Here is a 14,085-nt window from a genome sequence, read left to right on the forward strand (position 1 = left end):
GTAATGTTACCAGAAATTTCAAGATTAACTTTGGTAATATTTCCAGAAAACCTGGACATTATTTCCAAGACGAATTTTAAAATGTTAGCCGAAAATGTTCATAATTCAGAAAAATAACCAAATATTTGTGACAACCCCTAGTTTTTATTAATTTTAGAAAACCTCTCAACATACTATGGATACTTTTGGGAATATTACCAGAAATGTTGAAAAACACACCATAACTCTTCGATACTATATTACAAAGTGTTTGGAAATATTTTCAAAATGTTTTGGTAATGTTACCAACTTTTCAAGATCAAATTGGAAATATTCCCAGAAAACATGAACATTATATTCAGAATCTTAGCAGAAAATGTTCATCACTTATTTTGGGAATATTACCAAATATTTGTGACTTTTCATCGTTGAAGAATATTTTAGAAAATCTCTCGGCATAGTATCGATTATTTTGGAAATGTTCCCACAAATGTTAGACCCCCACCATAACTCTTCAATACTATATTACAAAGTGTTTGGAAATATTTTAAAAAATATTTTGGTAATGATACCAAATTTTCAAGATCAAATTGGTAATGTTCCCAGAAAACCTGGACATTATATTCAGAATCTTAGCAGAAAATGTTCATCACTTTTTTTTGGGAATATTACCAAATATTTGTGACTTTTCATAGCTGAAAATATTTTAGAAAATCTCTCGGCATAGTATGGATCATTTTGGGAATGTTCCCACAAATATTGAAACCCCTACCACAACTTTCAATACTATACTACGAAGTGTTTGGAAATATTTTCAAAATGTTTTGGTAATGTTACCAAATTTTCAAGATCAAATTGGTAATATTCTCAGAAAACCTGGACATTAAATTCCGAATCCTAGCAGAAAATGTTTATCATTTTTTGGGGGAATATTACCAAATATTTGTTACTTTTCATAGTTGAAGAATATTTTAGAAAATCTCTCGGCATAGTACCGATTATTTTGGGAATGTTCCCACAAATGGTGAAACTCCCACCACAACTTTCAATACTATACTACAAAGTGTTTGGAATTATTTTCAAAATGTTTTGGTAATGTTACCAAATTTTCAAGATCAAATTGGTAATATTCCCAGAAAACCTGGACATTAAATTCAGAATCCTAGCAGAAAATGTTCATCATTTTTTTGGGAATATTACCAAATATTTGTGACTTTTCATAGTTGAAGAATATTTTAGAAAATATCTCGGCATAGTATCGGTTATTTTGGGAATGTTCCCACAAATGTTGAAACCCCCACCGCAACTTTCAATACTATACTACAAAGTGTTTGGAAATATTTTCAAAATGTTTTGGTAACGTTACCAAATTTTCAAGATCAAATTGGTAATATTCCCAGAAAACCTGGCATACTATGGATACTTTTGGGAATATTACCAGAAATGTTGAAAACCACACTATACCTCTTCAATACTATACTATGAAGTGTTTAGTAATATTTCCAAAGATATTTCTAATCCTACAGAAATGCTTTGAGGACATTACAAAGGGTTTCTGTTGAATACAAATGTTACCATGCTGAAAAGGGAAAGTTGCGTTTTCCCTTTTCATTTTGCGGATTGTTTAAGGCTTTTCAACTGAACTGAAGGGTTTAAACTTTTTTTTAATATAAAATTTCTATTAAGAAAATGGTTTTAAATTATTTACAGCAAAAAAAACGGGGCAAAATCTATAACTCATGCAGATTTTTTATATTTCAAATTGTGTACATCGGCATCAAAATTTCAATCAGTCATGTCCACAGGGAAGATTTAAATTTAAAATTCAGAGATAAAAAGATAAAGAAATACTGATAATTATTAGTCATAAGGAAGTCTTGTGACTTCAGATAAAGATATTTATCATTTTTCATAAAACCATAGTCTAGATCTGTATGTACTGAAAACTACTCACTTATTTTTTTTATTATTTATTGTCTGTGTTTTTTGTCCATGTGTTTTCAAAGTGATTATTAAGTATTATAAAGAAATGCACTTAAATCTATTCACAAAACATAATTACTTTTATGGTAAAATGAACAATTGATTTGAAATAAACTAATCAAAGAAACTGCTAATAACTCGGGCCAACTCCATCTTTACAATTTATCCACGTTTTGTCTTTTTGACAAGTTTGTGTGGTAAAAGTAACTTTTGAAGAAGTATTGAACAATCAAAAATATTTTGGCTTAACTTTATCCAAACCAACAACTTTCCCATAATTTTTTTTTTAATTGGCTGCAAGTTATTCAGAGAACAATTCCTTCCCTACATTTAACTGTCAAGCCAGACTATCTTCCATGGCCGTGAGTGAAAGATAGGTTCATCCCAACCCGAGTGTAGGGTTTACCAAGTTTCCGCAAAACACCCTACACTCCGGTTGGGATGCTAATACTTTTTACGTGCAGGTACTCTTTTTATCTTTGCCCACAGCCAAGAGAAGGATTTTCCAGCATGGTCAAATATTTGGATCTACTTATCTGATATTATGATGAGAGAGTGATTGATTTCCAGTTTTACCGGCCACAGAGTATTTCTTGTTCTGGTACTTAATAACAATATAGAGTTACACAATAAGTCTGTACTATGTTTAGGACATCAAGTTTGGTGATAACTGGTTATACATTAGCCAAATTTAAAATGCGGACAATAATAATACATTTTATGCCAATTCAATGGTCATAACTCTGGAGTGCCTGAGGCGACATGGCTGGTTATTTAACCTGGCAGAGATATTCTGTCCATACTTATTCTGACCAATTTTGGTGATGATTGGACAAAGGCTTCTAAAGTCATTGATTGGAGGAGATCCATTTTAGCTATTTCTATAATTAAAGGGCAATAACTCTCCAATGACTTACATGATATGACTGGTTAACAGACTTGTTCAATATACGATGTCCATGCACATTCTCACCAATTGGGAATGATTGGACAAAGGCTTCTAAAGTCATTGATACTGATTTTACATAATTTTTATAGTTAAAGGGCGATAACTCTTAAATGACTCAAGCAATATGGCTGGTTATCTAACTTGTCCAAGATATTATGTCCATACACATTCTTACCAAAGTTGGTGATGACAAATAGTTCTTAAGTTATTGATTGGACAATATACCAGACACCTACATTGTACATGGCAGCTCACTCGCTCTATGCCACATGTGAATCTATTAGACATCCTGTCCTTTGAACAAGCATAAACGAATGAAAACATTTATTTTCTGGCCAAACTTACTTCTGTCATGAGATATTGTGTTATGTGATAGAGACTCCTTTCCCGTCTGCTTGAGCACTGAGTATTTCCCGTTCTGAAGGTCGACAGTCAAGGTTAGCTTTGTTGGCCGGTTGCTTTTTAATTTCTTCACCTGAAAGATTATATGATGCAAGTTGTTATTTTCACACATGGCCATGGAATGATTTGTATGTGTCATAAACTGTTCTGAGGTAGTATGTAATGAAACTGTAGCAATACTAGTTTTGCTGTTGATAAAGGTTAAAAGTTGATGTATATTCCAATAAAACTATATTTCCTAGAAATGCTACAATGCAACAACACAAAGTTTTTAACTTGATGTGCATTTGGGACGTTTGTGCTCATTGGTGATTTATTTATAACTGAAGTTACTGAGCCATGACTGTTTTCCTATTTTCAATAACATTAACCTTGGCATTGACCCAATTAACCGAGAAAGCTGTCCCAAGGTATGACTCGACATCAGCTTGCTATAATACACCAAGTTCCATCCCAATACATCACTCCGTACTCAAACTATGGAGCAGACACTAATTTTCCATTTCAAGCAATAATGATTTTGACCTTGTCCCCACCAACCTTTTTAACAATGACCCTCCAAACCCCTAAATGCAATCACAGAGCATGTCTTCACATTGGCCTGCTATAAATTAAGTTATATCCCGTAAGTTATAAATTATATACCTCGAACTTGCTCTGTGGAATGTATGGCCGGTACTTCGACATTAGGAATGGCCCGCTCGTAAGTCCGTTACCCGCATACATCGGGTCCGTGTAATCCAGATATTCGTAGTCAGACGGAATGCTGGCTAGCTGGATTGTCTCCTGAGCCTGAGGGAAGAAATATGAAAACTATTATTTCACTGAGATTGAGGGAAGAAATATCAAAAGTATTATTTCACTGAGATTGAGGGAAGAAATATCAAATCTATTATTTTACTGAGCCTGATGGAAAACACATCAAACGTTTTTTCACATTTGTTAATCCAACATTAACATGTAAATCTCTTCATTGGTTTAACAGTTTATTTCAGGGTGTTTTGACAGCATGTCTATGACGTTATATATGTAGGTCAAAGTAATGTTTTTATTGAAGGTTCAATTACTGGAACAAAATGGGTGACACGATGTCAATCTCACACCCGGATGATCTGTACCATTGGTACAAATTTGTTATACAGTAAAATTGGGTCATTCGAACAGGCGGTCGTTCGTCAACCGGCAGTCCCTCCAGGTCGGAGCTTGGTCCCGAACATGTTTCCTTCTATTTTCATATAAAGTCGAGGAGTCGAGCACTATAGCCAGTCCCAAATACACAAATCATGCACAAAACCTTATGGCTCCCTCGAGATTATAATTTCACACTTATTCTGAATGCGTGTTCCAAAATAAACAAACAAGGTGTTTTCGCAAGTTTTTGAAATGACAGTTAAAAGAAAATTTGATAAGGTGTGAAAAACCATTAATCACCGTTTACGTATGACCGATGATAGTTGATAAGGGCATTTGAGAAGATAATTATGATTTTGAACAGTTTTGCGAGACAGGCAAGATACGCCAATCATCAATCCTTGATTTTGCGAAACTTAAATCTGACTTATGCCATAATATGTACTGTCATATTTAAATGTTGCTTGTTTAGAAGATGTGCTTTTTGTAAATATAAACATAACTATTTATTCATTTATAAATGTTTTTTTCTGTTACATTCAGCATACGACAGCCTTTGAACATATGAGCGATTTCCGACAGCCTTTGAACATATGAGCGATTTCCACAACATGATAGGTGTCGTAATAAACAGTCAGTTTGACGACTTCAAAATTAAAATACACTTAACAGACTGGAAAATAGAAACTCGGGTCGTTCGAAACATCGGTTCCCTCGAGGTTTCAGCTCAGACCCCGGCGTCATGGAGCGATCACAGGTTTACTGTATTTGCCTCTGTCTGAAGACTGAGCATCTAGTTCAATTAACCAGACAAAACATGAGACATGATGTCAATTTCACACCCAGATGTTCTGTACAATTATTACAAATTTGATATATTCACCTCTGTCTGAAGACTGAGTATCTTGCTGCGTACACGGGACATCTGTTCCAGCAGATTAGGGAGCCCTGGGCCACATGGCTGGAAATACACATAGACAAATGCTGTTCTTATAAATCAATAAACTTATTTTGTTTTTAGATAAATTATATAAGTGACAAAACCCAAGAACCTTATGACTAGTGAAAACAGGTAAAATTATATAGTTGCAACTACTGGTTGCAAATTAACTAAGCAAAGCGCGCTCATCAATTAGTGAAATAAATTACGAACGTAATGCCATTCTGCAACAAAGAATCAGTATATTTGTAATGCTTCAATGGTGGCTCTGGATCGTCACGATTAGATTGGTCGGTTGAATTGAAATCAATGCAAACTGTACATGTTTGGAAACTTTGCGGGGGTATTAGCTTGTCTCTTCAGGAGTTAGTTCCATGTGATATATTAAAGAATACACCAAATTACTGATGGCAGTCGATTATTTTTCTTTGATGTGTGAAATAGATTTACAGGCCATAGATGTTGCACTTGGTTTGAAATTTGCTTCATGGTTTTGAGCAGAGCAAAAGCGCCAATCATTCAATGCTTCAACACCTTTAAATGCTAAGTTTATTAACAATCAGTATTATATGTCTTACTGCATTTATTTTATTTTATTTTAAAATAAACATACCTGCAAAGCTTACGGATTTAATCAGACTGAAACCAAATTGCTACACACATAGAGTCTCCATATAATACTTCTCTTTTCTTTTTTTATGGAATGCCTACCCTGTGCCTGTGGTCAAGTGTTGAGTTTTTTCGGTTTTCAACTTTCAACAGCTCATGGAGAACCTCTATATTCCGCATGTATGTGTCCAGCTCCCTGTAGGATTAAAGACAATATTTAATTTTTGGCATTATATGCAGATAATTTCTTTTTCCATATCCAACAATTAAATATACGGCATTCTGTCTTCAAATATCGATATCATATCATGCTACTGTTGTTGACTGAACCCCATCATGCTTAGAGCTGTGTGTTGATTGTTGCTTTTTGCACACTGATGTTAATATAAGTCTTATAATGATGTTTATAAAATAAATAAAAAACAGATTTTATTGAGGAATGGACTGTATTTCCTAAAGAAACCGTTCTGAAATAATTAAAAAATTGAGTGGTATTTAAATTATGTAACGTGAAAATGAGCTTGATTTTTGACTTTATTTATGTGGATTTGAATTTCCAAGGAAAATTACTAAAACCTAGTTTAGTTCAATTGGTTAAAATTAAAAACTGTGTGGTACAAAATGGAACCAATCCAAGAAGTTCTATGGTATAGCAATATACATGTAGTAATAATACAATAGGACATTTTGCTGACATATTACGTCTTGTTCAACCGATATGTAATTATACACAGAGCTCTATATGAAACAGGACGTCAGAATAGCGCCCTACCATAATATCCTCTATGCAGTGCTTCAGCCAGGATTTGAAAAGGGCAGGGTAGAGTTTTGAAAAGGGCAAGCTACGTAAGCCGTGTAGGTAGCAGCAAATGTGGGTTGGTGTAGGAGGGGGCCACCCCTCCAACAATGGCGGTTTGGGGGGGGGGGGGGGGGGGGGCTCCCCCTAGAGATGTTTGGTTTTCATACCCAAATTAATGCATTTTCCTTCTTATCCCAGCTTTAACAAAATGTTGTTGCTTTTTTCAAATTCAGAATTGTGTCTAAATATCAAAATTAAAAAGTTTTTTTTTTGGGGGGGGGGGGGGGGTAGTGTAAGTGTACTTGTCTGGAGTCTCCTTTTGTGCAATGTCACATTGTTCTCCTAAAAAGCATCTAAAATGCAGAAAAAACAAGACAGTTTGAATCAATCATAATGGCATAAATACACAAAAACAAATATGCAGAGGGCGAATCTTAGTTTGGGATGATTGGGAATGGGTACGAATGTTACATTTAGCCTAGCTGTTATTTAATTGTCTTTGGTTAATTCATGTTTTATGTGCTGAAATTTTAGAACCAAATGACATTTAAAATCACTGCCCTTGCTGAAAAATCACTAATTCAAAAAAGAATATTAAGAAAAAAAGTCCAAAAATAGTCTTGCCAAATCTTCCATTTTCTGACATGATCATAGGCATGATAGGTAAATGCTATTTAAAGCTATATAAAGCATTCAACTATTTGTGTTGACTACACAGGAAATGTCATCATGAACATTTCACAAATAAACTATCAAAACATTTTTTAATAAGTGATGCATTTGAATGAATCAGTGCCACCTTGCCAATGTTTATAAATCTGCAATAACCGTCCGCTTCAAAGCAACAATGTTTAAAATGCGGTGCCTGGATTGTACGATACAATTGACAATTATTTTCATAGGCTTATACCTTTTTCACCATCTGTCGCATTTCATTAACTTTCATCATTTAATGAGTGTGTTTTATATGTACATTCTTTATGGCTGATGCTCAATAGCTCCGCCTACTGGCCATGTTTCACTTATTGGCTGTAACGCTACCCAATTATTGGATAGGAGATGACTGATTATGAAAACACAGGTCATCTGCCCATAACACAAATACATGATAAGCTGTCACATGACAATATAACATGGGAAGATGAAATGGCAGCATGTCCCATTTATGGCAGTCAAAGGGGCAGCATGATGTTGGCATGTGCTCAAAACATCCATTTTTTATCTGGTCACATGCCCAAAAAGATCTAAGTTGGTAGTTAAGGTTTTTTTTACTTTTTTTATAAGTCATATAAAATTACTGTCAAAGGCCATTTTTCATTGTCATTTGGAACAAAGAACTAATGTACCGTTTGGTGCTGAATTAAATCTAGTTGTGAAATCAGCAAAGTAGTCATTATTTTGGACGAAAAATTTCAGATACTGCTTTTGGGGGTGGGGGGTGGGCAATTAAAAAAATACATGGAAAATAAATAGTGTCGGCTGCGCATGGAGACCAGACACAAACTTTTAAAAATTTTTAAGGCCTAATCAATAGTCTCATTATGATTGGAATTATCTGATTTTCATAGTCAACTGTAATTAACCAGATATGGACATTGAAAGGTTTTGTCTTTAAATCTAATATTATAGAGTAAAACTAACCTTCTAAGCCCACTAGCGGTTGAGTCAAGCAGTTTTTCAAACTCTTGTAGTTCTGAATCACCAGCGTTGAGGGCCGTAGAGTCCTTCTGGCTGCCAATGTCCACATAATCCTTTAGCGCCTTCTTGAACACACTGTCACACCTGCAGTAACAAGGATTTTCACCATTAAATTATACCATACATATTAAAATTTAAATACTAAGGCCACTCCTTTTTTATTTTTTGGTTTACAAGAATTTTTGGAAAAAATGTCCACCGGGTGGTCGAAAAAAAAAAAAAAAAAAAAAGGAAAAAAGTCACAAAACATACTCTTAAAGGGTGAAAATCAGAGAACAACATAAAAACATTGAAAATTTATATCATTTACTTGACATTTTAAATTTTCAAACTGCTATCAATGCATGTTTTAATACACTCAAAGTTTCAAAGTTCTAATTAAACACACAGTTTAAATCTTACATACTGTGCATATAAAGCATCAATGAAATTGACTATAAAACATGTTTACATGTATAAACTACACTTTTTATCAAAGATGCAGGACATTTGTTTAGCTTTAAGCTTAAGCGTTATGCTAAAGCAAAAGTGAATGCAGAACACTTAAAAACTGACCAATATTAAATTGGAAAAAAGGGAAGGCAAATTTTACGCTTTAAAATACACAAGAATTGCACTGTATTAAGACAATACATTACATTTTCTAAGCATTGTTTCAGTTATTTCAATATTGGAAAATGTCAATAAAGTGAAATAATTTCCAATTTTGTAAATAAGGAAGTAATATTGTATGAAGACATAAAAAATTGTGCTTTTATATTGTGCAAACAATTCCTGAAAAACTAAAAACCAAACTAGACCTAGATTTGAGTTTTAATAACCTTTACCATGCGGGGTCCTAGTTGTGTGTAACCCAATCCATGCTAAGTCTGGATATTTTCGGACCGGGATATTTACCATGCGATGTTCAGCAAATCCATTTCAAATTCAAATCTTGCAGCAAATTACCACATCAGTACATAAAAATCACATAGCAAAATAATAAATCTAGCATGTGACTTAACTTAATGTACCAATGATAGTAACAACAATCACGTGACAGTTATTGTTTGTGTCGGCTGTTAAATTTGCCAATGTATTTTGCTATTGTTATTTTAACAACTCCTGCATATTTAACTTAATTATTTCATACAAAGAATGACTGCTATCGTCAATTTCGCCATTGTCAACGGCGCTGCCATAACATTTGACTGGCTCACATGTTATTATTATAAATCGGCGAATACGGCTACGGAACAACAAACCAGTCGAGATCTACTGCATTCGTACTCTTATCTGTTCGTTTTTCTTTCGTTTTGCACCAAAATCAATACGGTCGGGAAAATAATCTTGAAAAAAAAAAGTGAAATTCATTTTTTATTTTTTTTGTACTTTTCGGAAAACTAGACCTGCCGGTTTTGTAAACCAATTTATATAAAAGTAGTGGCCTAAGAATCATTACAAAACTCTTGTTCCTGTATTTTCCCATACTTTTGATATTATAAGAACTTTTTGAAATCTGTAAAATATTTATTGAAAACCTATAAATAAATGTCCACCTTAATTGAATCAGCTTTTATATGTAAAATGAAAAAACATGCAGAAAAATATGTATATGGAGGTCAACTTAATCTGTTTATACTCAAGAAATAAGTCAAGAAATTTTCCACTTAAGTTGCTTTGGGCCCAGGGGCTGTATTCGATTACTAACATAGATTTCACTTAATGTTAAGATTAGGACTGTCAACTTGAAAAAATGTACTGAATGCAATCTGTGAGGTGTGTCTTAGGACAAGGATAATAATTATATTGAATACAGCCCAACGGCCTATATTCACAAACATCTTGAGTCTGAGTTTGAGACTAAGGCTCAGAAAACTGAGTTCTTAAATGTTCCTAAATATCTATGCTTTGACTAATTTTGACCAAAGATGTGTGCCTGATTCAAGAACAGATTATTTATAACCAATAAAGCATTTTTAACCATATTTACTCCTGTAACAGAGTTTTAACAACAAAATTAATATTTTCTGTGCCTGAGTCTCAAACTTAGACTAGGATATTAGTGAATAAGAGTCCAGTGCTCTCGCTTTAATTCCAGGGAAAGCTTTCACAGCCCTTTACCTGTGAAATATCATGCAAATGGGGGAATTTCATTTCACATATACATTTGTTACCTAGTCAAGTCAAGCTTATTGAAGTTTCTCTGCAAGTCTATTTTTTCTGCCTCATTGTTTTTCTTCTTGTCCGTAGGTGTAGCAGGTGGACTCTGTACCGGTGGAGGATGCTCAAAATCGTCGTCATCGTCTTCCTCATCATCATCGTCATCATCATCATCTAGACAGAGAGAACCATTTTAAGTGCTCACTTCAGACTGTTGTTCTTCTTGATGAAGACAGTATTTTTACACAACCTCTGAATAGATACACTAATCTGGCTCCTAACACTAGACTTTCAATAAATCAATCGTCAGATACCCCCGATACACACTACGCTATTCTTCGATGTGTACTGTGGGAAATTTGGCTAGGAAATTTTGTAATCATGAATAATTAATGAGGCAGTTTCATTGGTTCCTCAAAGTACCAGATGCTTTGCAGTTGAAAAATATTATGGCTATTGCCGGAGTGGAACCGGGTCCGCCTTCTCAGTACAATAATATTTGGCAGTAGTCGAGACCTCACAGCCACAGTGACTACTAGCACTGTGATGTTAATGAAAAATATTTGAATGTTACATGCGATTTGTCTCTCCTGCTTCATGCATATTCATTAAACGAGATTTTGTAAGTCCACTGTCCCAGGGTTTATTTGAAGTGTAATGGAGGAAAGTACTGTGGTTGCAGATGATGATTAAATCTGGCTACTAGTACTATCCTACAGTACCCTTACTCTTATCTGGCTACTAACACGATACTTACACCAAATGAGGTTAGCACTGACCTGTGAGTTCTCCATCATCATTAGATCCCTCCGGAGCTACAGGGTGCACGAGGCCACATGCCAGGCCATTGTTTTCCTTCTTCTTGATGTAGTCAGCAATCAGCTCTGTGAGATCATTGTAGCCGCGCTGTATTGTGCCAGACTCAGACTGCAAAAGAGATTAAAATGACAACATTAAAGAAACAGGACACTGGATTTTTATCAAATAAATGTAAAACGAGTAAGAATATTTCAAGTTGAGCTTAAAGATCAGTCTTTGCAATACATTTCCTGGCATCAATGACAACAGTGAAAAAGCACCCATACTGTATCACAACAGTGAAAAAGCACCTATACTGTATCACAACAGTGAAAAAGCACCTATAATGTACCACAACAGTGAAAAAGCACCTATACTGTATCACAACAGTGAAAAAGCACCCATACTGTATCACAACAGTGAAAAAGCACCCATACTGCATAACAACAGTGAAAAAGCACCCATACTGCACCACAACAGTGAAAAAGCACCAGTACTGCATCACAACAGTGAAATAGCACCAGTACTGCATCACAACAGTGAAATAGCACCAGTACTGCATCACAACAGTGAAATAGCACCAGTACTGCATCACAACAGTGAAATAGCACCAGTACTGCATCCCAACAGTGGAATAGCACCAGTACTGCATCCCAACAGTGGAATAGCACCAGTACTGCATCCCAACAGTGGAATAGCACCAGTACTGCATCACAACAGTGAAATAGCATCAGTACTGCATCACAACAGTGAAATAGCACCAGTACTGCATCACAACAGTGAAATAGCACCAGTACTGCATCACAACAGTGAAATAGCACCAGTACTGCATCACAACAGTGAAATAGCACCAGTACTGCATCACAACAGTGAAATAGCACCAGTACTGCATCACAACAGTGAAATAGCATCAGTACTGCATAACAACAGTGAAATAGCACCAGTACTGCATCACAACAGTGAAATAGCACCAGTACTGCATCATAACAGTGGTATAGCACCAGTACTGCATCACAACAGTGGAATAGCACCAGTACTGCATCACAACAGTGAAATAGCATCAGTACTGCATCACAACAGTGAAATAGCACAAGTACTGCATCACAACAGTGAAATAGCACCAGTACTGCATCACAACAGTGGAAAAGCACCAGTACTGCATCACAACAGTGGAATAGCACCAGTACTGCATCACAACAGTGGAATAGCACCAGTACTGCATCACAACAGTGGAATAGCACCAGTACTGCATCACAACAGTGGAATAGCACCAGTACTGCATCACAACAGTGGAATAGCACCAGTACTGCATCACAACAGTGAAATAGCACCAGTACTGCATCACAACAGTGAATAGCACCAGTACTGCATCACAACAGTGAAATAGCACCAGTACTGCATCACAACAGTGAAATAGCACCAGTACTGCATCACAACAGTGAAATAGCACCAGTACTGCATCACAACAGTGAAATAGCACCAGTACTGCATCAAAACAGTGAAATAGCACCAGTACTGCATCACAACAGTGAAATAGCACCAGTACTGCATCACAACAGTGAAATAGCACCAGTACTGCATCACAACAGTGAAATAGCACAAGTACTGCATCACAACAGTGAAATAGCACAAGTACTGCATAACACCAGTGAAATAGCACCAGTACTGCACAACACCAGTGAAATAGCACCAGTACTGCATCACAACAGTGAATAGCACCAGTACCGCATAACACCAGAGAAATAGCACCAGTACCGCATAACAACAGTGCATAACAACAGTGAAATAGCACCAGTGCTGCATCACAACAGTGAAAAAGCACAAGTACTGCATCACAACAGTGAAATAGCACCAGTACTGCATAACAACAGTGAAATAGCACCAGTACTGCATCACAACAGTGAAATAGCACCAGTACTGCATCACAACAGTGAAATAGCACCAGTACTGCATAACAACAGTGAAATAACACCAGTACTGCATCACAACAGTGAAATAGCACAAGGTTTGCATCACAACAGTGAAATAGCAATAATACTGCATCACAACAGTGAAATAGCACCAGTACTGCATCACAACAGTGAAATAACATCAATTTTGCATCATAATATTCATATAGCACCAATACTGCCTCAAAAATTTAAAAGATATTTGACTCAAAATTAGACAATAAGCTATTCAAAATGAAATGATCACAAATGCAGAGCAGTTATATATTTTTTTTAAATATGTTGAACCAATATTCCAACCTGAACATGCAGTTTCCCATCTGGTCCTGGCAGAATTCTGTACTGGTGAACCTCAGAGTTTAGCCTGCAAATACAAAAACAATACACAATTCATAGGGTTCTAGCTTAGGAGTCAGAGAAAGGTGCTGCACCCTGTCCTTTTGGTATTACTGTTCTGCCGTACTGGAGTCGATCATATGCACCCTTCTGCCTTCTGAGAGTTGAATGCTGTCAATAATTAAATATTTCTTTGTTTTGTACTAAAGATAATCATAAGATTATAAAATATAAAAATATGACTTTATATAATTATGGTAGTTGAATCTTAAACAACCTGCATTAAACACATTTTTAACATTTTTGGTAAACTTTATAATACTTTTGTTCTTCACCTGATACAATATGCCCTCTATGACTTCACATCAAA

At 35.4% G+C, this 14,085-nt stretch overlaps 1 protein-coding gene across 1 annotated transcript in view; it reads right to left on the reverse strand.

Annotated features, from left to right (window-relative positions):
* Window positions 1–2,534: 2,534 nt before the first annotated feature.
* Window positions 2,535–14,085, reverse strand: part of LOC128219345 (phosphatidylinositol 3,4,5-trisphosphate 5-phosphatase 2B-like) — a 48,888-nt gene continuing 37,337 nt past the window's right edge. Inside the window, exons 4-12 of the mRNA XM_052927154.1 lie at window positions 13,680–13,743; window positions 11,412–11,559; window positions 10,647–10,806; window positions 8,434–8,574; window positions 6,096–6,189; window positions 5,328–5,405; window positions 3,959–4,105; window positions 3,257–3,386; window positions 2,535–2,566 (exon numbers count right to left, since the gene is read on the reverse strand). Of these exons, the coding sequence (XP_052783114.1) occupies window positions 2,535–2,566; window positions 3,257–3,386; window positions 3,959–4,105; window positions 5,328–5,405; window positions 6,096–6,189; window positions 8,434–8,574; window positions 10,647–10,806; window positions 11,412–11,559; window positions 13,680–13,743 (994 nt within the window). The remainder of the gene's footprint in view (window positions 2,567–3,256; window positions 3,387–3,958; window positions 4,106–5,327; window positions 5,406–6,095; window positions 6,190–8,433; window positions 8,575–10,646; window positions 10,807–11,411; window positions 11,560–13,679; window positions 13,744–14,085) is intronic.

The sequence above is a fragment of the Mya arenaria genome, chromosome 15, assembly GCF_026914265.1.
Source record: "Mya arenaria isolate MELC-2E11 chromosome 15, ASM2691426v1".
NCBI classification, from domain to species: domain Eukaryota; kingdom Metazoa; phylum Mollusca; class Bivalvia; order Myida; family Myidae; genus Mya; species Mya arenaria.